The following is a 24,058-nucleotide window of genomic DNA, read 5'->3' as shown; positions in this document are numbered from 1 at the left end:
GCAGGAATTCACTGTGCAGGAACCGCGTGCTGGAAGAAAAAGGCTGTGAATGCCAACGCCATGGCCGTGGACCACCAACAGGAGTTTGAATTCCTCCCAACTGGCAAATCATTGGCTTCGCAACGAAGCTCATCGGATTGCTGTGTTGGACCTGCAGGGATCAAGTGGGGGATCCTACTTAATGCGGCAGAGCTCTCCCAGATTCGGATCTTGTGATGGGTGTGGGCGGCCACATTAATGGTGCTCCCGCACAGGCTGTGGCATGATCAGGCTCGTTCTGCCGTTCCTGGGCCCCATCCACCGCAACAACAATCATAGATGAGACCCTAAGCTGGATTCTTTTACCCCTGGGTACCATCAATTTGAGCTTTGCCGAACCATGACGGGCAGATTCGAAATCTGTCCCCACGGTTTGTCGATTTGCAACCGAGTGCTTCGGTATCTTCCCCGTCCACTAACTTTGCGTGCGTCGGCAAATGCGAATTTTCTGAACTGCTCTTACCGTGGGAATGTGTCCGGCTCACCCAGATGCGGTGTGAACGGGAATTTCAGGTTCCACGTATACTTCCGCCGACACGTGACGGTATCAATTGCCACGTGTCGGTGGGCACTTCGAGGTGTGCCTGGATTTGGATAAGTTTAGGTTTTTGTCCATGGTAAGAAGGAGATTAACTATAGTTTTATTTTATTTTTTTAAATAGAAACTAATGCAGAGTGCTTATCACTGATACTTGTGCATATCAACTAGCTTGCATCTTTAAAAAATTCTCCATATACATGTCTATATATATATATATATATATATGAAACTATATTGAGATAACTTTTTAATAATTCTACTGAATTAGAATGGGTCTGAAGCGAAATAAAGAAGAGGATGTGACCCGTCTATGCCTTTATTTGGCTTTTTGTGTGCAAGATTGAAAATCTAATTGACATGAAAGGTTAATGTCAAAGGTGATATAAACCACTTTTAATTTATTTGAGAAATTATATATGTATATATATAATAAAAGACTCTTATCAATAGTCTTTTTGGATTTGATCACTTAGTGCATTTGATATCATGGTTGTCAATCATTAACAACCTTTTAAGAAAATAAATCTAAAATATTAAATGAATACAATAACACAAAAAACATTTCAAAAGTGATAACTTTGTAAATATGTTATGTATCATAAGCATGAAGAAAAGAATCCTAAGATTGTTGTTTGTTATCTAGTAATTTTTTTAAAAAACATCAAATTTTCTTATGTCACAAGTAAATTCTATTAAATTTAGAACTTGAGTTGTATTATTGATTCAAATAATAAACAAGGTGTCAAAGAAGAAAGGTTAAAATAAATTTAATATAAAAACTATTTTTTAAAATAATGTTTTGATACATTGAATTTTCTTACAAAATATGTTGATATTACAAAAATAATATTCGCTAACAGATTAGCATAAAATATAATAAAAAATAATAAAAAGAATTTTACTTCGAAAGTTATTATATATTTATTTTAATTATAGCTTTAAAATCTTATAAATTTATTGCATCTTATTACTATTTATTTTAATTTTAGTTTATTCTCTTTAATCCAAACTCTTATATGTTTGTATTAAAAAGATGATATATATATATATATATATATATATATATAATACTTATTTAATAATCATTTCTTATAAATTGCGTTATTTGGAACAAAAAAAATATTAATACTAACTTTTTAAATACTTATATTAGAATTTATCATCATATGTATATCTATATATATATATATATATAGATATAGATATATACATATTTAATATGTTTTATTAAACCAAAATAATGATATATCATTGCTTATACAAAACCAAAACAAAAAAGTATAATTTACTATGATTATGTACGCAATGAATATAAATATATACTATTTACACTTAGATTATCTTTAAGTAGTTTTATTAACCATAAAACATAGAATCTATCTTTCAAGACTTTATTTGCAAAAAAAACCATTATTTTTTTTAAAACATAGGTTGTTATTAATATTACAAAAAAATGTATGTATAAATATCATTTATATTTCTTTGTAAATACTAAGTTATTTCAATTGACAAGTCTTTTTCTTTTAGAAAATGAAATTACTCTTATACCTATCTATGATTTAGAATAAAAAGAATAAAAAGTAATACACAAATAATGTATTATATTATAAAAATAAAAATTTGGAATATATATATATATATATATATATATATATTATTTTTATTTTTTTTCAAATAAAAAACTAAGATTATAATTTTTCTTTCTTTTAAATAAATATTTCAAATTAATAAAAATATAAAAAATATATCTAATAAAAAATATTATAAATTTATATAAAAATTAAAAATATTAAAAATATTTTAAAATGTTAAACATATAATAATTATATGTATATATATATATATATATATATATATATATATATGGCATGCTAAAAATTACCATAAGTTAAATATACATTATCTAAATCAAAATTGGTTTATAAAAAGTTAATAAATGAATTGTTTTGTAATTCTAAAAGTGATATTTTATGATTATTACTTTGATTGTTTATTTTTTGATAAAAATTAAAATATTTTTAAAAAATATTGATTATATTTATTAAATATAATATTCATATCTTATTATTTATTATTTAAATATTTTGATTTTCATAACTACTATTTTTTTTTTTTACTAATTTAGTTATATATGTCAAATTCTTGTTTAAAACAAATCTTTATCACTAGTACTTGACTATTTCTTCAAGTATTGTTTTAGCTATTTTCATGGCATGATACTGTTAAAACCTTGTCTAAGTAGAAACCTTGTAAGATTGAACAAAAATCATTTAAAAAATTTACATCCAAAAAATTAAATTTCAAAATTTTAGACTATATATAAATATAAAAATATAAAATTCATAATTATATAAATTAACTACATATTAATTTATCAAAAAACCTTGTACTTATATATTATTTATTGGAATAAATACTTATTTTATTAAGTTAATAGAAGTAAGTAGATGTCATAAGAATATTTTTAGATAAAATTATAAATAAATCTTATATTAAAATAAAATATTTAGATTCTTATAAATATGACATATGACTATAACAGCTTTTCTTAGAAGTAGCGTATTACTTAAGATTAATAAAAAAAAACAACCAACAACTTTAATGCTTTGGTCATAAGTTTTATGGTTCTTAGAAAGCTTCAACATGCTCTTTATAGTAGCTAGTATATATGGATTCAAGATTAAAAACATCTATAGTCTTATAAATCATTTTTTATGGTTTTAATCTTTATTAATATTTTTTCTTATTATTTTTATAATAATATTTTAATATTAGACTATTATCCAAGTCATGAATCATTAAAAAAGTCTAAAGAAGTAATGCACTCTTATGACATTTAATGAAAGAAAATAGACAAATAAAAATTAAATATAAGGTAGAAATTAGAATGACTATTATCAAATATAAAGAAAGTAGAGATTCTTCAACCAAGACAAGAACACAAGAAAGTCATTAAAAAGAGTGAAAAAGGCCTTATTCTTCCATCCATATATATTATTTGATCAATGAGTTATAAGTTGATATTTCATAGGTGTCATCATCTTGGATGACGTTAACAATCTTCAGCAAAAGTTGTAATAGGAAAGGATGATGATATAGTAAGAAGATAGGATAAAAATGCAATTGATTATAGTGTTGTCATGAATTTAGAATAAAAGCAGTGGTTAAGAAATTTCTAGGCATATAAGAATTAATGAATGAACAAATTTTTATATTTTTTTATTTTTTTTTCTCTTTCTTTGAAAATTGGATGTACAGCAATGAATAAATATGATAAGTTTGTTTGGCCCATTTTTGGAAGTATTGTGTAGAAAAAATGATATATTATTTTGTACTCAAATAAATAAAAAAGAAAAAAAGCATTGATCAATTATTTCTAAGATAATTTTAAACTTTATTGTGTTGCAAAGAAATATTATACCAAAGAATGTATTTATCACTTTGGTGTATCTTCTTATTGCAATTATTATTTTACAATACACTATTAACCAAAAAAACCTTAAGCTAAAATTTTGGTGATAATATTGGAAATGGTCATTTAATTTGAGACAATAAACATAATGAATAATAAACAAGGCTATTTTTTTAGAAGTACGACTTAACAAACCACCAGTATTAGGAGACATGGCTACAAAAGAAGACACCTCTATTAGAAAAGATAATAAAGATAAATTACCATTTTATCATGTGAAAACATTTAAAGAAAGCTCAAAAGAAGAAGAGGGATTTACAAAGAATCTCTTAAAATAGGTGAAATACCAAGTTTTAGCTATGAATACTAGAAATATAGAAATAGATGTAAGGATCTAAGATCTTCTAGTAAAATTACAAATACAAAACATAGTTGTATGAAGAGAAACTTTTCCAATCACCATACCATCATTTTTGCACTAGTTACTATACCAATTGAGGTAGATATATCAGCATTATTTAATAAGCTACAACATGTGATTCCATATCCAATATTTCAAATAAATCACAATCTAAATCAATAATGTGTGATATTTAAAAAATATTACTAAAATTAATCAAATTGTCAATTCAATAAAACTTTAAAATATTTTTATTACATCTTTTGAAGGAATGGCAATTGATTGAGCCTATAACTTTGAAAAATAAAATCTTATTATAACTTAGGAGGAAATGAAAAAAATAAAAAAAATTAAGACTTTAAAAATAATAAGAAAGTATTGCAAGCATTGGGGATAGTATCAAGGACATGAACTGGAAGAAGATGCATTAACCTTCAAATTTTGAGTTAAAAGAAAAGTGTCAAAATAGTAATAAAATAGTATGTATATTAAAACAAAACTTGAATGGAAATTGCCAAAAGACAAAGAAATTAAAGACTCTTAAATCTAGACTAGAAGCAAGAAAAGAGTTGACACGAGTAAAGAGGGCTTCATTCTTGCCACTATATATGCTACCTAACTTAGAGCTATGTGGCAATGTTCTATACGACCTCTAATATGTGTTGACTTTGCAAGACACATGTCTTAGCTTACAAGGCAAGTTTTCTACATGCGAGCTATATAATTAAGTTGTTCTTCAAGCTACCAACATGTGTAGCACATGGCCAACTTATTGACCACGTTTCTAATCTAAAAAGTCAATTAAAGACACCTATAAAGTTAAAGCAATGTCTATGAAGCTTATAAGAAGCTTATATAGAAGATATTATGGAATTAACCTAGTTTTATCTACTTTTATCTAAATCATATAAGTAATTATTAGTTTACATATATATGTCTATGACATTATTTTTCCTTCTAGAGATGAGTTCCATGAGGAGCAATCTTCATATATTGAAGAAATCAAAGATGCAACGAATTGTATTTGCCACATATTCCGATTTTTATTCTCTTTGAAGATAGTTGATAGGCCCCCTCAGCCATTGATAGTGGCTCACATTAGGGCAAGAAGATCACCCTGTTAATTGATAGATGTTGACGTCTTTGTAACTTCTTTCAAATAAAACGTTTGGAATACTATTAGGAATTTTTTCTACCTCTAATAAAATCACCAAACATCGAGAGTTTTTTCCAAGGTAGTGATATCAAACACATTGTATCTCATTGTCTATTCACATGTTGTTCTTGAAGATCTTCATCTCCATTTTGTCATCTTGAAAGTTGTGACAATCACAATGTCTTATCCGGTAAGTCTGCAAATGAAAGCTCTTGAGTTGAATTTGCTAGTTTTTGCTTTTCCATCTTCTTAACTTCACAAATACACAAAAGTTACAAAAAAAGATGGAAGGTAGAATGTAATTTTCTTTGGACCTTGTTTCTTTTATGGCAAAGACTTACTATTCTTCATTTTGATTTAGATGGATGTCATCAATGAAAATCCTCCACCGCCTTTACTATATTTGCAAGATTTTTTATTGGCTTCCATATGCATTCATTAATATCATATATACACCTATGGATAAAATATTCTAATTTATTTTGAATCTAGAATTTCTTCTACTTCAAACTCTTTATTATTGTCTACTTCTATAGGATAAGGTAGAGCTTGTTTTTTTCTTGGTATGTTCATAGTCTTGTATAGTTCAAGAAGAAATATGTGGAAGATATGATGGATCTTCATTTCGTTTGGTAGATGTAATTGATAAGCAATTAAATTGATTTTTCCACAAATAAAAAAAGGTCAAAGCTTATAGTAGTTCAACTTATCACAAGAACAAGTAGTCTTGATATTACAACAAAGCAACCATACCTTGTCACCTACATTGAATTGTGGTTGTTCTTTTTGATAGGCATCCACATTGAACTTTTTTTTATTCTTGAGCTTCTTTTAATTGCACCTTCATTATTGCATGTAGTTTTGACAAATGATTTTTCAAACCTTTTGCCACATGATTATCAAATTTTAAAGTATAAAGTATATAAGTATAAAGTTGTGGATAATAACCATAATTGGCAAAAAAAAAAAAAATGTTTATTACATAAGAGAATGCATCATATTATTATAAGCAAACTTTGCTAATGGTAAGACGGTTCTCCAATCATATTATTGATAATTGATGGTATAGCTTAAGTATTGCTCCAAAACTTGGTTTATGCACTTAGTTTGTCCATCAGTTTGAAGATGAAAGGTCAAAGAAAGTTTTATGTCTAGCTTTAAGATCTTAAAAAGAATTCTCCAAAATCTTGATATAAATTGAGTCTCCCTATCCAATATAATATCTTTTGGCAATCCATGATATCAATAGATATTGTCAAAGAAAAATTTGACTATTTCTTCAACTGTGATAGATTTTGTGCATGGTACAAAATGTGTCATTTTGGTAATACAATCTGCTATGACAAATATAGAATCACATGATCTTAAGACTAAAAGATCCATAATAAAATCCATAGAAATAAAAGACCATGGTTGTTCTAGAATAGATAAGGGTTGAAGAAGTTTATAAGGTTGATGCTGAGGAATTTTTGACCTTGAACAAATATCACACAATTGAACAAAGTCTTTTACAGCCTTCCACATTTGCAGCCACTAAAAATTTTTAGATATTAGCTTCAGAGTCTTGTTGTATCCAAAATGTCGTACTATTAGAAAGTCCTGATGTGCTTGAAGAATATATGAGCATGCTTTTTCTTCTGGCACATATAGGCATCTTTGAAAATAAAGTAGGTTTTTCTTGAACTCAAACTTAGAAGTATCACGAGATTTAGAAGAAGTATTCTTGATATAATAAACAAGAGGATCAGAGGACATACTTAACTGAATTTGTTTGAATCAACAGACAATGTTGATTTTAGTGCTTAAAGATGAAATTATTTTGGCTTCAATAAAATTATTCTTTATTGATCAAAAGTTGCATCTCTTTATTTAGGTGGAAGTTAAGAATGTTCAAAAAGGGCATTGGATAAACCTTGTTGTTTTTCTAGCCGATAAATGATATTGAACTCAAATCTTAACAAAGATATGTTCCAATAAGTCTGGCGATGATTTAAAACACAAGTTGATATGAAATACTCGAGGTTCTTGTAATCCATATACACAGTGACTAGACTAGAAGTGCCTTTTAGATAATGATGCCATTCTTGAAAAGAATCCACAATTACAAGAAGCTCTTTGTTGTAGATCTCATAGTTAATTTTGGCAGCTAAAAATTTCTTGGAATTAAAAGCTATTGGATGAAGTTTATCATTTATTCCTATTTATGATAATATAGTACCTAAAGCAATGTCTAATGCATCTATTTCTATAAGAATGCCTTAGAAAATTCAACGTGATACAAGATTTGTACAGAAACAAAGGCTATCTTTAAAGCTTTAAATGCTGCTTCCGCTTCTTGATTTTATTGCAGTTTGTCTTTGCAAGTCAAATGTGTAAGTGGAGCTGCAATTTGAGAGAAGTCCTTGATGAAGATCCGATAGTAATTAGTAAATTTTAAAAAAAATTAGACATCTCAAACTATTTTTAGGATCTTTCAATCCATAATAATTTGAATTTTCTTAGGATCCATTATAAGTCCATCATTTCAAATGATGTAACCTAAAAAGTCAACTTGATTAGTGTGGAATACACACTTTTCTATCTTAGTGTATAGTCCCATATCTCTTAACTTTGTAACACATGACAAACATGAAGTTCATGTTCTTCTGTGTTCTAAGAATGGATCAAGATATTGTCTAGATAACAAACAACAAAATCATCCAAAAACTCTCAAAAAACATCATTCATAAGATGTTGAAAAGATAATGGTGCATTTGTAAGTCCAAAAAGTATGACATTATATTCAAAATTTCTATAATTGATTTGAAATGTAGTCTTCCATTCATCTCCTTTTTTGATGTGTACCAGATTGTATGCTCCTCATAGATCTATTTTTGTATAGATCTTAGCTTGATTTAATTAATTAAGAAGTCCAAATATTAGAAGTAGTGGATACCTGTTCTTAAAGGTCAATTGAGTAGTTATAAGAACGATGTTCTGGAAGAGTATTTGCATTCTTTTTTTCAAATATATCTTAAAAATCTTGATGTTGGCTTGGAATATCACTTGAAGTCTTTGCACCATTAGAAACAAGTATGGCATAAATGACACAAGGTGATCTTTTTTTTGCAGTATACAAGAAAGTTATTATACTTACAAATATAGGTTTAATTGTACTAGACTTGTGATTTTCTACTTGATTAACTATACTCTTAGTTGTACTTTTAGAAAAATCAAGAGTACAAGAAATCCAATGTACTCAAAGATTGTATTCTTTTAACCATGATAAACTTAAAATGATTGGATTAGAAGGAGATCTAATGATATTAAATACCACAAAGCTATTATAACTATTAGTTATTACTTCTATGGGAAGGATTTCGTGAGTAACATCTCCAAAAGATAATGGGAAATCATTGATGATTTCTACGTGAATTTGTTTAATTTTCCTTATTAAAGATATGTTAAGTTTTTTAGCAAACTCTTCATCTAAGAAACATGTTGAGGCTCCTGAATCTAATAAGGCAAAGGTTTTGTAATGTATAGGTCCTAAAATAATATTTAATATAAAACAAAGAGAAGGTTTAGAGCAGAGAATCTCACCTTCATTAGGTATTGTACAAAGTTCCAACTATATGGTCTTTATTATAACTAGAGAAACTTGTTTTTTGATATATTGTCTTCTTTGACATTCATACTCTTTATTTTATAATTGTGTCACTTCTTTGGATAATATTAAGCAATGTGCTTAGGTTTTTCACAATATAAGCACAATCCTTCTTGACGCTAATAAGTCTTTTTTTGCTCAATAAGAGGTTTGAAACATACCGCATCAATTTGCATATCCTCTACTTTTGAATGTATGTGTTGAAGAGGCGTTGGTGTTCCCATTGAATTATAGTAATATTAAGGCCCACTTGTCCGACTCTCAAATCAAAATTCAAAAAGTTGATAGTAACACTTCATAGCAAAGTCAATTGTTTGACTCAATGTTTGAAGATCAAGTAAGTTGAACATCAATTTTTTTTACCTCATATTGTAATCTATAGAAAAATTGGCTAATAAGTGCAACATCATCCTACTTAATATCACTTGTAAGTTGTCAAAATTGTAAAGAATATAATGTTACGAATGAATTGGCTTGTTATAAAATATGGATCTTGTTGGTTTCAACACGAGTTGCATCACGTTTTTCATACATGGATCAAAACTCTGCTAAAAAAGCTTCCAAATTATCCAATATTGGATCTCATCATTCAAAAAAAGATAGAAACCATGATAATACTAAACTTAAAAGAAATGTACCAGTGAATCTAACTTATGATCTTGGAGTTGGATAGCTTTGGGATTGAAGTTCAATCACTAATTGTACTTGATTGATAAATCTTCAAAACTTAGATCTTGTGCCATCAAACTTCTCAAACAAGGTAACTTTTGGTTCTCTAGTACCAAAAGGATGTTTCACCGTAGGAGAAGGGACATGATTAGATGCAAATATTGAAGTAGCTCCAATCATATCTATATGTCATGAACATACTCATGTAAGCCAATAATTACATATATAAATAAGTAGAAGTAAGTAAAAGTAGATAAAAGTAAATTAATTCTATAGTATTTAGTATGGAAGCTTTTTAGAAGCTTCATAGATGCTACTTTGACTTTATATGTGTGTTTAATTAACTTTTTGGGATTAGAAACGTGGTCAACAAGTTGGCCATATGCCACACATGTTGTTAGCTTGAAGACCAAGCTAATTATGTGGTCCACACGTAGAAAAACTTGCCTTGTAAGTCAAGGCATGTGTCGTACAAAGTGAACACATATTGGAGGTCCTATAGAACGTCGCCTCATAGCCCTTAGTTAGATAGTATATATAGAGACAAGAGTGAAGCCTTCTTCACTCTTGTCAACTCCTTTCTTGCTTCCAGTCTAGTTTCAAGGGTTTCTAATTTTCTTCTCTTTTGGCAATAGCCATTCTAATTTCTTTTTTAATATATATATCAAGTTATTTCTATTTTATCATCTTTCTTTGAAAGAAGTCTCACTTGTTTATTTTTCTTTATTATGTTCTTATCCTTGACACTATATCAGCATTTCTTGCTATTCTTCTTGCTTCTTGTAGTAGTAAACTGAGTTGATGTATCGTAAGCATGAACTCCCTCAATTGCTCCTATATTTATGCCATTGTACTCTTCATTTCAACAAGCTCTGCCATAATAATATTTAGAAAATAAATATCTAATATCCCTCAAGACAAGCAAAAGAGGGGACTTGAGAACAAAAAAGATACTAAGAACAATATTAATTTAGAAGAGGATAATCCGTAACTTCTAATATACTTATGTCTTATCAAGAAAAAAGGATAATCCACTCTTAATCAAGAAAGACAAAGCTCTAATATTGTAAGTGTACTCTTGTCAATTTGTTAAAGACATGAATTAGAAAAAGATGCATTAACTTGGAAAATTTGTGTTAAAAATAAAGTGAAAAAATTGTGATAAAGTAGTATGTATATTAAAACAAAACTCGAATAGTTATTGCCATAAAACAAGGAAACTAAAGACTCTTAAATCTAGACTAGAAGCAGGAAAGGAATTGACAAGACTGAAGAAGGCTTCACTATTGCCTCTATATATACTATCTAACTAGGAGCTATGTGGCAATATTTTGTAGGACCTCTAATATATGTTGACTTTGCAAGATACATGTCTTAGCTTACAAGGCAAGTTTTCTATGTGTAGACCACATAATTAGGTTGTTCTTCAAGTGTCACGGCCATAATCATGTAAGCTAATAATTACATATAGAAATAGGTAGAAGTAAGTAAAAATAAATAAAAGTAAGTTAATTCTATAATATTTAATATGGAAGCTTCCTAGAAACTTCTTAGATGCTGCTTTGACTTCATAGGTGTCTTTAATTGACTTTTTGGATTAGAAACGTGGTCAACAAGTTGGCCATGTGCCACACATGTTGTTAGCTTGAAGATCAAGCTAACTATGTGGCCCACACGTAGAAAAACTTGCCTTGTAAGTCAAGGCATGTGTCCTATAAAGTCAACACACATTGGAGGTCCTATAGAACGTCGCCACGTAGCCCCTAGTTAGATAGTATATATAGAGACAAGAGTGAAGGCTTCTTCACTCTTGTCAACTCCTTTCTTGCTTCTAGTCTAGTTTCAAGGGTCTCTAATTTTCTTGTCTTTTGGCAATAGCCATTCCAGTTTCTCTTTCAATATATATACTTATATATTTTGTTACCTCTCTTTGAGTGAATGCTCACTTGTTTGAATTATTTTTTCATCGAGTTCTTGTCCGTGACAGATTGACAAGAGTACACTTACAATATCAGAGCTTTGTTTTTTCTTGAGTAAGAGTGGATTACCCCTTTCTCTTGACAAGACATAAGCGTATTAGAAGTTTGCGGATTACCCATTTCTAAACTGATATTGTTCTTAGTATCTTCTTTGTTATCAAGTCTTTTCTTTTTCTTTTGTCTTGAGCAATATCAGACAAATTTTTCTTCTTAGTATCATTATGGCAGAGCTTGTTGAAATGAAGAGTGCAATGGCACAAATGCAAGAACAATTGAGGGAGTTAATGCTTGCGATGCATCAACTCAATTCACCAACACAGGAAAGAACAAGAATAGTAGAAAGTGGAGATATAAAGATGATCGGAGCTGCTTCAACATCTGCACCAAATCACACTCCTTCTCCAATTGTACAACACCCTGTAAGCACTAGAGAACTAAGAATTGCCTTACCCGAGAAATTTGATGGTACGAGATCTAAGTTTCGAGGGTTCATCAATCAAGTACAATTGGCAATTGAACTTCAACCGCAAAGCTATCCAACTCCAGGATCACAAGTCAGGTTTATTGGCACTCTACTTTCTGGTTCTGCATTATCGTGGTTTTCGTCTTTTCTTGAACAACGAAATCCAATATTGGACAATTTGGAAGCTTTTTTGGCAGAATTTTGATCTATGTATGGTGAACACGATGCAACTCGTGTCGCAACAAACAAGATCCGACTTCTGCGACAAGGAAACCGCTCAGTAACAATGTATGCTTCATAATTTTGACAACTTGCAATTGACATCAAGTGAGATGATGCTGCACTCATCAGTCAATTTCTTTATGGATTGCAATACGAAGTAAAGAAATTGATGCTCAACTTATCTGATCCTCAAACTTTGAGTCAAGCAATCGATTTTGCGATAAAATGTGACAATCGACTTTTTGAATTTCGATCCGAGAGTGGTACACAGGAACCTCAACGTTATTACTCAATGGCAACATCAGCATCTTCGCCAAACGTACATTCGAAAGTAGAAGACATGCAAATTGACGCGGTACGTTTTAAACTCCTAACTGAGCAAGAAAAGATTTGTCGTCATCAAGAAGGATTATGTTTATACTGTGGAGAACCTAAGCACACTGCTCAATATTGTCCAAAGAAACAACGTAACTATAAAATGAGGGGTACGGCGGTCAAAAAAGACAACATGTCGGAAAATGGATTCGTCCAACTACAATAGGGACCGTGTAGCTGGAACCTTGTACAATTCCTAATGAAGGTCCTATCCTCTCCTCAGAAACCTCTTCTTGTTTTATAATAGAATTATATTTAGGACCTAAGAATTACAAAGCCTTTGCTTTATTAGATTCGGGAGCCTCAGCGTGTTTTTTAGATGAAAAATTTGTTAAAATTCATAAAATACCTTTTGTACAGAAAACTAAACCCGTAAATGTAGAAGTCATTGATGGCCGTCCTTTGTCTTTTGGAGATGTCACTCATGAAACTCGCCCTATAAAAGTAACAATAACAGTCATGTTAGCTACATAGCTTTTAACATAATTAAATACCCGTCCAATCTAGTTATTTTAGGTTTATCCTGGCTAGAAAAATATAATCCTCGAATAGATTGGAATTCTCGTAAACTTGACTTTTTCCAAAGCATTATTAATAGTTCTACCAACCAAGTAAAAAGTTATAAGTCTAGTATAGTAAAATCTATACTTATAGGTGCAAAAGCATTTATACATGCAGCAAAAGAAGGATCAACTTTTGCTATTTATGCTGCACCTATTTCTGAAAGCGTAAAGACTTCAAGTAGCATTCCAAGTCAATATCAGGATTATCAAGACGTTTTTGAGAAAAAGAATGCAGATATTCTTCCTGAGCATTGCCCATATGATTGTTCAATCGACCTCAAGGAAGGAACTTAGCCACCATTTGGACCAATTTACAGTTTATCGCAAGATGAGTTGGCTGAACTCAAGACATATATTGACGAGAATTTAGCGAAGAATTTCATATGCCATTCAAAATTTCCAGCAGAAGCTCCAATTCTATTCGTAAAGAAAAAAGATGGATCTTTGCGAATGTGTGTTGACTATCGAGGACTCAACAAGATCACAATCAAGAACAGGTATCCATTACCTTTGATATCAGGACTCCTTGACCAGTTGAATCAAGCTAAGATTTATACAAAAATAGATCTAAGAGGAGCATATAATCTAGTACGAATCAAGGAAGGAGATGAATGGAAGACTGCGTTTCAAACCAGGTACAGACATTTTGAATATAATGTCATGCCTTTTGGACTCACGAATGTACCAGCTCCTTTTCAACATCTCATGAATGATGTATTTCGTGAATTCTTAGACAATTTTGTCGTCTGCTACCTAGACGATATCCTGATCTATTCTAAGAATGTCGAAGAACATGAAATACATGTTCGTCAAGTATTACAAAAACTTAGAGATGCAGGATTGTACGCCAAGATGGAAAAGTATATATTTCACACTACTCAAGTTGACTTTTTAGGATACATCATTTCAAATGATGGTCTCATGATGGATTCTAAGAAAGTCCAAACAATCATGGATTGGAAGATTCCAAGGACAATAAGAGATGTCCAATGTTTCTTGGGATTTGCCAATTACTATCGGATCTTCATCAAAGATTTCTCACGAGTTGCAGCTCCACTTACACGCTTGACTAGTAGAAATAAATTCCAATGGAATCAAAAAGCGGAAGCAGCATTTGAAGCCTTGAAGACATCGTTTGTCTCTGCACCAGTCTTATATCGTGTTGACTTTTCCAAGGCATTTTTTGTGGAAACAGATGCATCAAATTTTGCCTTGGGTGCAATTTTATCACAAATGGGAACAGATGACAAACTTCATCCGATAGCTTTTCATTCAAGAAAATTCTCAGCAGCCGAGATCAATTATGAGATCCACGATAAAGAACTTCTTGCGATCATGGATTCTTTTCAAGAATGGCGTCATTATTTAGAAGGCGCTTCTAGTCCAGTCACTGTGTATACAGATCACAAGAACCTCGAGTATTTCATGTCAGTACGCGTGTTGAATCGTCGTCAAGCTCGTTGGAGTATGTCTTTATCAAGATTCGAGTTCATTATCACTTATCGGCCAGGAAAACAACAAGGTTTGTCCGATGCCTTGTCTAGACGTTCTTATTTTGCACCAAAAGAAGGAGATGCAGCTTTTGAGCAACAAAGAACGGTCCTCTTGAAACCGGAGCAATTACATCTCCGAGCAATGAAATCAACATTGGCTGTTGATTCAACTTTTCTCAAGCAAATCCAGTCCAGTATGTCCTCAGACCCTCTTATTCATGATATTGAGAATAATTCTTCCAAGTCTCATGATTCTTCTAAGTTCGAGTTCAAGAATAATCTATTACATTTTGAAGGACGCCTATATGTTCCAGAAGGAGAAGCACGTTTACGTGTTCTTCAAGCACGTCATGATTTTTCAGCAACAGGACACTTTGGATATAATAAGACTTTGGAACTCATATCAAGAGATTTTTGGTAGCCTCAAATGTGGAAGTCAGTCAAAGACTTTGTACAATCACGTAATATTTGTTCAAGATCAAAAACTCCTCGTCATTGACCTTACGGACTTCTTCAGCCATTACCTATACCAAAACAACCATGGTCTTCTGTTTCTATGGATTTCATCATAGATCTTCCAAGCTCAAGATCTTATGATTCTATATTTGTGATAGTAGATCGTTTCACCAAGATGGCTTATTTTGTGTCATATACAAAATCTATCACAGGTGAAGAAACAGCTAAGCTTTTCATTGATAACATCTATCGCTATCATGGATTACCTAAAGATATCATATCGGATAGGGGAACTCAATTTGTGTCGAGATTCTGGAGGACCCTTTTCAAGATTTTAAAAGTGGACATAAAGCTATCTTCGGCTTTCCATCCTCAAACTGATGGACAAACAGAGCGCGTAAATCAAGTCTTGGAGCAGTATTTAAGGTGTACCATCAACTACCAACAAGGTGATTGGACAATCCTTCTGCTATTGGCAGAGTTTGCTTATAATAATACAATACATTCCTCCACGCAACAAACACCTTTCTTTGACAATGATGGCTATCATCCACGACTTGATGCTTTTGATTTTTCAAAAGTTGATAATCCTGCAGCAGAAGATATGGCAAATCGGTTGTCAGAGTTACATGCAATAATGAAGGCGCAATTGAAGGAAGCTCAAGAACGACAAAAGATAAACGCAGATCTATATCGTAAGGAGCAACCACAACTCAACGTGGGTGATAACGTATGGCTACTTCGTCGTAATGTCAAGACCACTCGTCCTTGCGACAAGTTGGACTATCGAAGGCTGGGACCATTTTCTATTTCTGCACAAATCAAACCAGTTGCATATCGTTTACATCTACCGAAGATAATGAAAATCCATCCAATATTCCACGTGTGTCTTCTTGAACCATACAAGACAGTGGACATACGAAGAAGACGACAAGCTCCACCTCCTCCTATAGAAGTGAACAATAATGAAGAGTTTGAAGTAGAAGAAGTGTTAGATTTAAGGCGGCGCCGAAATAAAATAGAATATCTTGTCCATTGGCGCGGATATGGTATTAGTGAACGCACATGGGAGCCAATGAAGAATCTTGCAAATGCAGCAAAGGCAGTGGAGGCTTTTCATCGACGATATCCATCAAAATCAAGATGAAAACCTTCTTTATAAAAGAAACAACATTTAGGCAAGATAACATTCTGCTTTCAATTCTTGTTCGTAGCTTCGTTGTAGTAGTGGTGCTCAGGAGATGGAGAACCAACAACCAGCGGATTCAACTCAAGAGCCTTCATTTGCTGACTTACCGGATGAGACATTACGATTGTCACAACCTTCAAGACGACGCAATCGAGATGAAGATCTTCAAAAACGACATGTTCTTCCTCGAATAGATGGTGAGATACAACCCGTTTGGTATCACGATTTGGGAAGGGACTCCCGATGTTTGGTGATTTTGCTAGAGGTAGGAACAACTCCTGATGGTGTTCGAAATATTCTATTCGAAGGAAGTTACGAAGGCCTCAACAATGATCAAATAACTGGGTGGTCTTCCCGCCCTGGTATGGGACACTACCGATGGTTGAGAGGCCCTATCAATCATCTTCGAAGAGAATAGAGATCAGAATATGTGGCGAATACAATTCGTCGCATCATAGATTTCCTCAACATATGATGACCGCTCCTCGTGGAACTCGTCTCTAGAAGGGGGGTAATGTCACGGCCATAATCATGTAAGCTAATAATCACATATAGAAATAGGTAGAAGTAAGTAAAAGTAAATAAAAGTAAGTTAATTCTATAATATTTAATATGGAAGCTTCCTAGAAACTTTCTAGATACTGCTTTGACTTCATAGGTGTCTTTAATTGACTTTTTGGATTAGAAACGTGGTCAACAAGTTGGCCATGTGCCACACATGTTGTTAGCTTGAAGATCAAGCTAACTATGTGGCCCACACGTAGAAAAACTTGCCTTGTAAGTCAAGGCATGTGTCCTATAAAGTCAACACACATTGGAGGTCCTATAGAACGTCGCCACGTAGCCCCTAGTTAGATAGTATATATAGAGACAAGAGTGAAGGCTTCTTCACTCTTGTCAACTCCTTTCTTGCTTCTAGTCTAGTTTCAAGGGTCTCTAGTTTTCTTGTCTTTTGGCAATAGCCATTCCAGTTTCTCTTTCAATATATATACTTATATATTTTGTTACCTCTCTTTGAGTGAATGCTCACTTGTTTGAATTATTTTTTTATCGAGTTCTTGTCCATGACATCAAGCTACCAACATGTGTGGCACATGGCCAACTTGTTGACCATGCTTTTAATCTAAAAAGTCAATTAAAGACACCTATAAAGTCAAAGCAATGTCAATAAAGCTTCTATGAAGTTTTTATAGAAGATATTATAGAATTAATCTATATTTACTTACTTTTATCTAAATCGTATAGGTAATTATTAGTTTACATGTAAATGTCTATGACAGGTAGTTAGACAACACCTAAACAAATCAATAGATGTCTTTTATAATTGATTCAAGAAAATATTGGATAAATTAGAAACACCAATCAATGACTCCATATTATGTAATTAGTTCTAACAAGATTTACATATTTTACTTCAACAATGATTAATTTATATATATATTATCTTTTTGCGCAAAATAATAGATGTGGCTAAACAAATTTCTAGATAATCAAATAATGTCGTTAGTTGTAACATACTGCCACTAAAGTTAGTATAACAACTACCTATGTATAACATTTGCAATTATAAACATCAACTACCTTGCAAATGGAATCCTCAAAATCTAAACAATGAGCTTGGAATGTAATCATTGCTAATATTACATCTAGATAAAGTCTATTACAATACATTTTAATTGAATCAATAGTTGCATATAAACAATGGTTGTAGGAACTATAAATCCATCCAATATCACCAACAAAATTGTTTGATATATAAACTACAATGGCTCACATCTCAAAAAAAGGGCCAAGATTGTAAAGATGGTGTGATAATTTTCAAGTTGAAGGATACAAGTACAAGTGTTTTAATGATTTTTGGTATAATAATCCAATTGTAAAAAGACAAAGATTTGGAAACAATGGAATACTAGGTAGAATCCCAATAACCTTACTTCCACAACATTGGAAACAATTACACAATCTCAAAATGACAATATAAGAACTCAAAACACAATTGGGTATTCCAACTTGGGACAAAATCTTAGATACAACAAAAGTCACAATTATGATGGAGAAATTATCGGAACTCAGCCCAAACCTCCAAAAAAATCTACAACAATTACACAAATTAGTCACCACAACTCTAAAAGTTGTTGACATAAATGCTGCAACAATGGACCCAAATGCTGCTCAAATACGTATTCAATTAACATGAGAACATAACAATAGAATGGGTTGCAAGCACCTATGATTCTACATCTCAAAAACCCCTTTTGTAATAATTTTTCTAAGCTAGTACAACTGCATCAATGACTCAACCACATTGATTACAGAACAAACTTGTTAATTACAGAACATATTCTGTAAGATGAACATTGCATCAACTAACATTGAAACAACATAGAATAGAAGGGTGATGAAATTAAATTCAAAAAACTGATTGTAGAACAAAATTTCAAGCAATTTTGCAATGATCACAAGAGCTAAGCTTCCACACTTATGGGATGCATAAAAGTTTACACATGAGGTTGTTGTCACATGTGAGGAAATTTCACAAACCAAACCTCAGCTTTTGGTAGTATTTGAATTTGTAGATGTTCACAAACATGAGTGGCATAAAGAGTTTTGTGGGTTCCAAACTTTGATGCTTGTTTTTTTACAGAGACAGGGATTTGTAGATTGCAATAAAAATCCATGTCATATTTAAATTAATAAGCAGATTGCAAGACCACGTGACAGATTGGGTGGAAAAATTTTAAAAAAATATATATATTATGTAGAATTAATATCCTAAACTTTTTGGTGATTAAACCAAACACAAATTTAATTAAAAACATAAATTAAATAAACCAGAATACCATAATAACAACAAAACAAACATGACTTAATTCTATAGCATGTAAAAATTTGCAAGATACATGTAACAAATTGCTCTACACATTTTCATACAAAAACAAATATGTCTACAAAATAAATATAAATGGCATAGACTAGCAAATGAATAAAACAACTTTCAACAAGTCCAAAATAAATATAATCAAGAATGGTGAAAACAAAAATGTACAACCAAAACCTACATTCACCTAACAGAAATCAACAAATTTAACATCTGGCACCAAATAATAATATAAATAATTAAATAAATAAAATTAGAGCAAACAAAGAATGATGGAAAAATCCATCACTAAGACCAAAAACAAATAAAATTGAGAGCAAAGCAATAAGTCTATCATTATGATAATTATTAATGAGGACTAAAATGCACTGTTCTCTTGTCCTGATTGTAGTGACATTGTTCCTTCGACAGGATGGGACTTGTAGCATCTTTCCTTAAAACATGATGTGAACCTCTTAAGCCTCAAGCGGTTGTTACTGATAATGGCTCCACATCACGGGTTATTCTATCAGAAGACAAGAAACGAGTGATATATCTTTAGTGCACTAAGCAGTTTAGTTCAACTTTTGCAGCATATGTTTCAATGATTAAACAAACTATCCTAGGCTGACCCGAACATCTCAGGTTCGTTAAATGCCTCCTTGGAAACAACCACCACAGGGAGCTTACAATAAAGTTCAATTACAGGGAGGAAGAAACAACAGAAAAGGTTGGTCAAGATCGCCACATACGATTCTGTGCCAACAGTTCAGATGGATGTGTTCATGAAGAGTTAGACATGTTCATCAATGATGAGCCAACTAGATCATCCTGCATGACAATGCTGTGATTCGTCACCAAATAACTCTGGAATTGTCGATGCCACGAAATTCCATTCAGTCTTCAACAATAGAGCTGCCACTGCAACACAGTCTGTTCGACTAATTACTTGAGAAAACAGTCGACAAACACCATCCAAGTCTCCACTAATGCGAAGAATGGCAATGCCTGAAGAAGAGTTCAAAAGTAAAGGAAATGAAAATTTTCACGCTCAAATAACATTCAATAGCCAATACAGGAGCAGAAGTGTACATGGGACTCAGTTCAACAACAAAAGCCATACTACTAGTCGTCGCCAGACATAGCTTCCCGCAGGTTTTCTAGAAAAACTTGGGCATTCTTCTCAGTCGCTTGTGGACCATGTAAAACCTCGTGCTTGATATACACGGCATCAGCACCCGCTATCTTCATTGTTCTCGCCTCTTCGATGGAGTAAACGCCCTAAACGAGTGCCAGAAAATTTAAGACAAAACCATCCAGATAACTAAAATCACAAAGAGCACGAATTAACGACTTAGAACGTCATTCCGACGGGAGGAAAGCATAAAGTTTGTAACCAAGAAGAGAATAAGTTGAAAGAGATTTGTGTGAGTCACTCCACTCAAGAGTGCATTAGTAGTGGCTACAAACTTCTCACAAGACTTGGCAAGGAGACTTACCACCATGGATGAAGCTCCAAAAGGGATCTCCCCAATCAATGACTTAGAAATATCTTGTCTTATTGACGGCATGGATATCTGTTGATGAAGATTCATGTAAGAACTCTGATGTTCTAAAAGATCCCAAAGTTGACATGTAAATAAAAATTTCACAATTGTCCTGCTGAAGTCGTCTAGGATGAGATTAAAATGTCACGAGGAAGAAAGTACAAATAGTTCATGTAGTCGTGCAAAGGAACACATACCGCAAGGCCGACAGAGAGGTTGATGCCATAGATGGGTATTCCAAGTGTTGCAACTTCCTGCAACTCCTTCATGTTTATGACCTGACAGTGTCCATCATTTGCGTGTGACTATTCAAAGTTGCTTCAAAATTGTAATACATTTATCAAAATTATGACCCCCTGTTTGTAAATACAACATCCTCAGCATCTCTCTCCACCGTTTTTGAGAAGAAAAAACCCTCAAGATAGCCATGAATTCAAGAGTGTTGTTCAAATTCCCAAAAGTCCTCGCAAATATGCATGGTTTAACAGACTGTGCACACCGATCAATCACCATAACATCTGTAATTAGAAATGAGATGAATGGTGAGAACCCTGACCTCAACGACAGCATCGAGACCCAGCGAGACTGCGTAGTTCAAGATAGCTGGCAATCCTGCAGAAGATATGGAGCACAAAATGTCAACTTCTATTGCGTAGATCACTTCCTCAAACATAGATGTGTAGATGTGAAACAATATGCAAGGTCGTCAGCTTAGTGCATTCAGAATTGTCCCCGTCCTTGTAAGAGTGGCTCATCATTACAATCCCTCACTCAAAGGTTTCCTTGTTTCAGGTCAAAAACGGTCGAATATTCTGTTTCTAAATGCACTTTTAAACTTCGTCCACTACCCCTTCTGAAGATCCAGTTGCAACCACATAGTTTGTACGGAAAAGTCTTGATTGTCACCTTTGCTAAGAATAGAATAAACTGTTGTCAGGGCAGTGGCACCTGCCTCACATGTGTCCGCAATCTGTAAATTACAAGGCCACCTATCAATTTCACAATTATCATCATGTTGCGCTAGAGTGCTTGTAATCGCAACATATTGAGTAGAAGGCGCTAGGTCACAATGAAATCGAATTTATCATCTGAAAATGCAAAGCCTCCAACTGCTTTCAGTCAGATTACAATCCGCTGATTTCGTGAAAATTGACCATCTATCCGATCAACTGAGTGCTGGTATTCCATTCCATCTCCAAAAAATACTAAAGAACGGCCATCTCATTCAGATGATTTTCATCGTACTGGGCTTCCTGGAAAACATGTGCTCTTACAAAATGCAGATCCTTACCTGCAATGGGTGGATGATCCAATCCCTCCGTAGAACAGGTACTGTGACAGCTGCAAGAAGAAAATACGGTGTTCTCTGGTTAATTTCTAAAGCAGAAAGAAACATCCGCATTTCCAAAAAGTTGAATTCGAAGAATTATAGCTTCGGTAATTTAGGCAATGATTGAAGGCAACCTCTGAGTGAGTGATTTGAATTGCAAAATAGTGATGTAAAACAGAAAAGTGGCCATACCTTGACATACTGCAGTCAAGTCTGCCAAACCGTTTGGAGAGCTTTCCTCATCGGTACAGACTGATATAGCGGTAGCTCCTATTCACAGGAACAGTGCAGTTTGTCAATGTCTTCATCATTCATCTGATCGAAAAGAAAAAGAAACCCTAAACACAAGAGAGTGTTGCGACGTGGTACTCTGTTTACGGGAGGCTACGAGAGATTCGACTCAAAAAATCAATGACCACGCATTGTATTGTGAAAGGGTTTTCATATAGGATCCTGTTTTACCCTGCAGATTACAGTGAATGAACAACCGATTCGCTAGAAAAGTTGCAAAGAAGAGTTGTACCCTATACAACAGTGCATAATACCTATTGAAAAGCAGGTGTTCATAATTAATACCCTAAATATGCACTCTACCTCTCGTCAATACAATTTCATTTCCTTGAAGAATAGTGGGCGTTTGGCAACACAACAAACTCGACAGATAGACACGAACCGAACGACATGTCTCTTAAACCCAGAGCGAGCACAGGACTAATGCGTCATTCTGGACAATTCTACAACAATCAACGGGCCAATTCACAAATAGATTCACAAATATAACTTACCCCATTCCACGTATTTCACACAACGCTCTGCAAGCATTTCAGGCGTTTCTGAGGGTGATAAGCGGGCAGCTTCAACAACAACGGAAGTGCGCCCCTCCATAATCTGCTGTGCAATGGTATCAAGAAGGTTATACGGCTTCATCACCGCTTTCGTCAGTGCCAATTTCGACTCCAGTTCTCCTTCCGCCATTCCCCTCAATTGCGATTCCAGAATCCTCTGCTTATTTTTTATGATACTCCCGAGCTTACTCCTGGTCGTCTCTCCGTCACTCTCTGCTGCACAGACAACATGAAGACTCCGACCTTGTTTCCGACCCATTTGACTCCATTTCGAAACCTTTGAGTCCCAAACCCTGGTGCGAGGCAACGAACCCATCTGCGAATCAGGCTCAACACGCTCGCTAATACCAACAAATCCTGCAGAAACCTTCCTGCAGGACTGAGGAGGCACATCAAACCTCCAGCTTGCACCATTTCCAACACCGGACCTCCGTTCTACACAAAGTGTCCGTGACGAAGACAGCGTTGAAAACCTATGGCTCGATTCAGCGGCCTCGCCATTTGAAAGGAAAGCTGTCGAAGCTCGCACAGGAGCAGGCTGGAGTAGGACCTCCATCGTCGAATGCTGCTCCAGGGATCGCTCACACGAGCACATTAAGCCAAAAAAGCTCCGGGTTTCGTTCGTCAGGCCTTGGACGAGAAGGAAAGACGTTTGTGGGACCTGGCTCATGCCAACCCTATTCGCAAGCCCGCAATCCCAACATCGCCAACAACCAGCATTCGGATTCATCCACCGAAAAACGAAGTCGTGTCGATCATCCCGCTTCCAAGTGGATGGGGCCTGTCAGCTTCGCAACCATTGGCTGCTTCGCAACAGATTTCACGCGACCGAATTAGCGTTCAAGATTACGTTCTCGGATATCTCCCCAACCTCGA

At 33.4% G+C, this 24,058-nt stretch overlaps 1 protein-coding gene across 1 annotated transcript; it reads right to left on the bottom strand.

The window, feature by feature from the left end:
• Positions 1-20,487: 20,487 nt before the first annotated feature.
• On the bottom strand, positions 20,488-23,927 carry LOC112273628 (uncharacterized). The gene is made up of 8 exons (XM_024502598.2): positions 23,123-23,927; positions 22,530-22,607; positions 22,299-22,348; positions 21,914-21,977; positions 21,564-21,619; positions 21,205-21,285; positions 20,960-21,037; positions 20,488-20,741 (listed from the first exon to the last, which is right to left on the bottom strand). The coding sequence occupies exons 1-8, from the start codon at positions 23,910-23,912 to the stop codon at positions 20,586-20,588; spliced, it is 1,353 nt and encodes a 450-aa protein (XP_024358366.1). The 5' UTR covers positions 23,913-23,927; the 3' UTR covers positions 20,488-20,585.
• Positions 23,928-24,058: the final 131 nt, after the last annotated feature.

Source organism: Physcomitrium patens, chromosome 20 (assembly GCF_059467195.1).
Source record: "Physcomitrium patens ecotype Gransden chromosome 20, ASM5946719v1, whole genome shotgun sequence".
Taxonomy (NCBI): domain Eukaryota; kingdom Viridiplantae; phylum Streptophyta; class Bryopsida; order Funariales; family Funariaceae; genus Physcomitrium; species Physcomitrium patens.
This window is presented reverse-complemented; position numbering and strand designations above follow the sequence as displayed.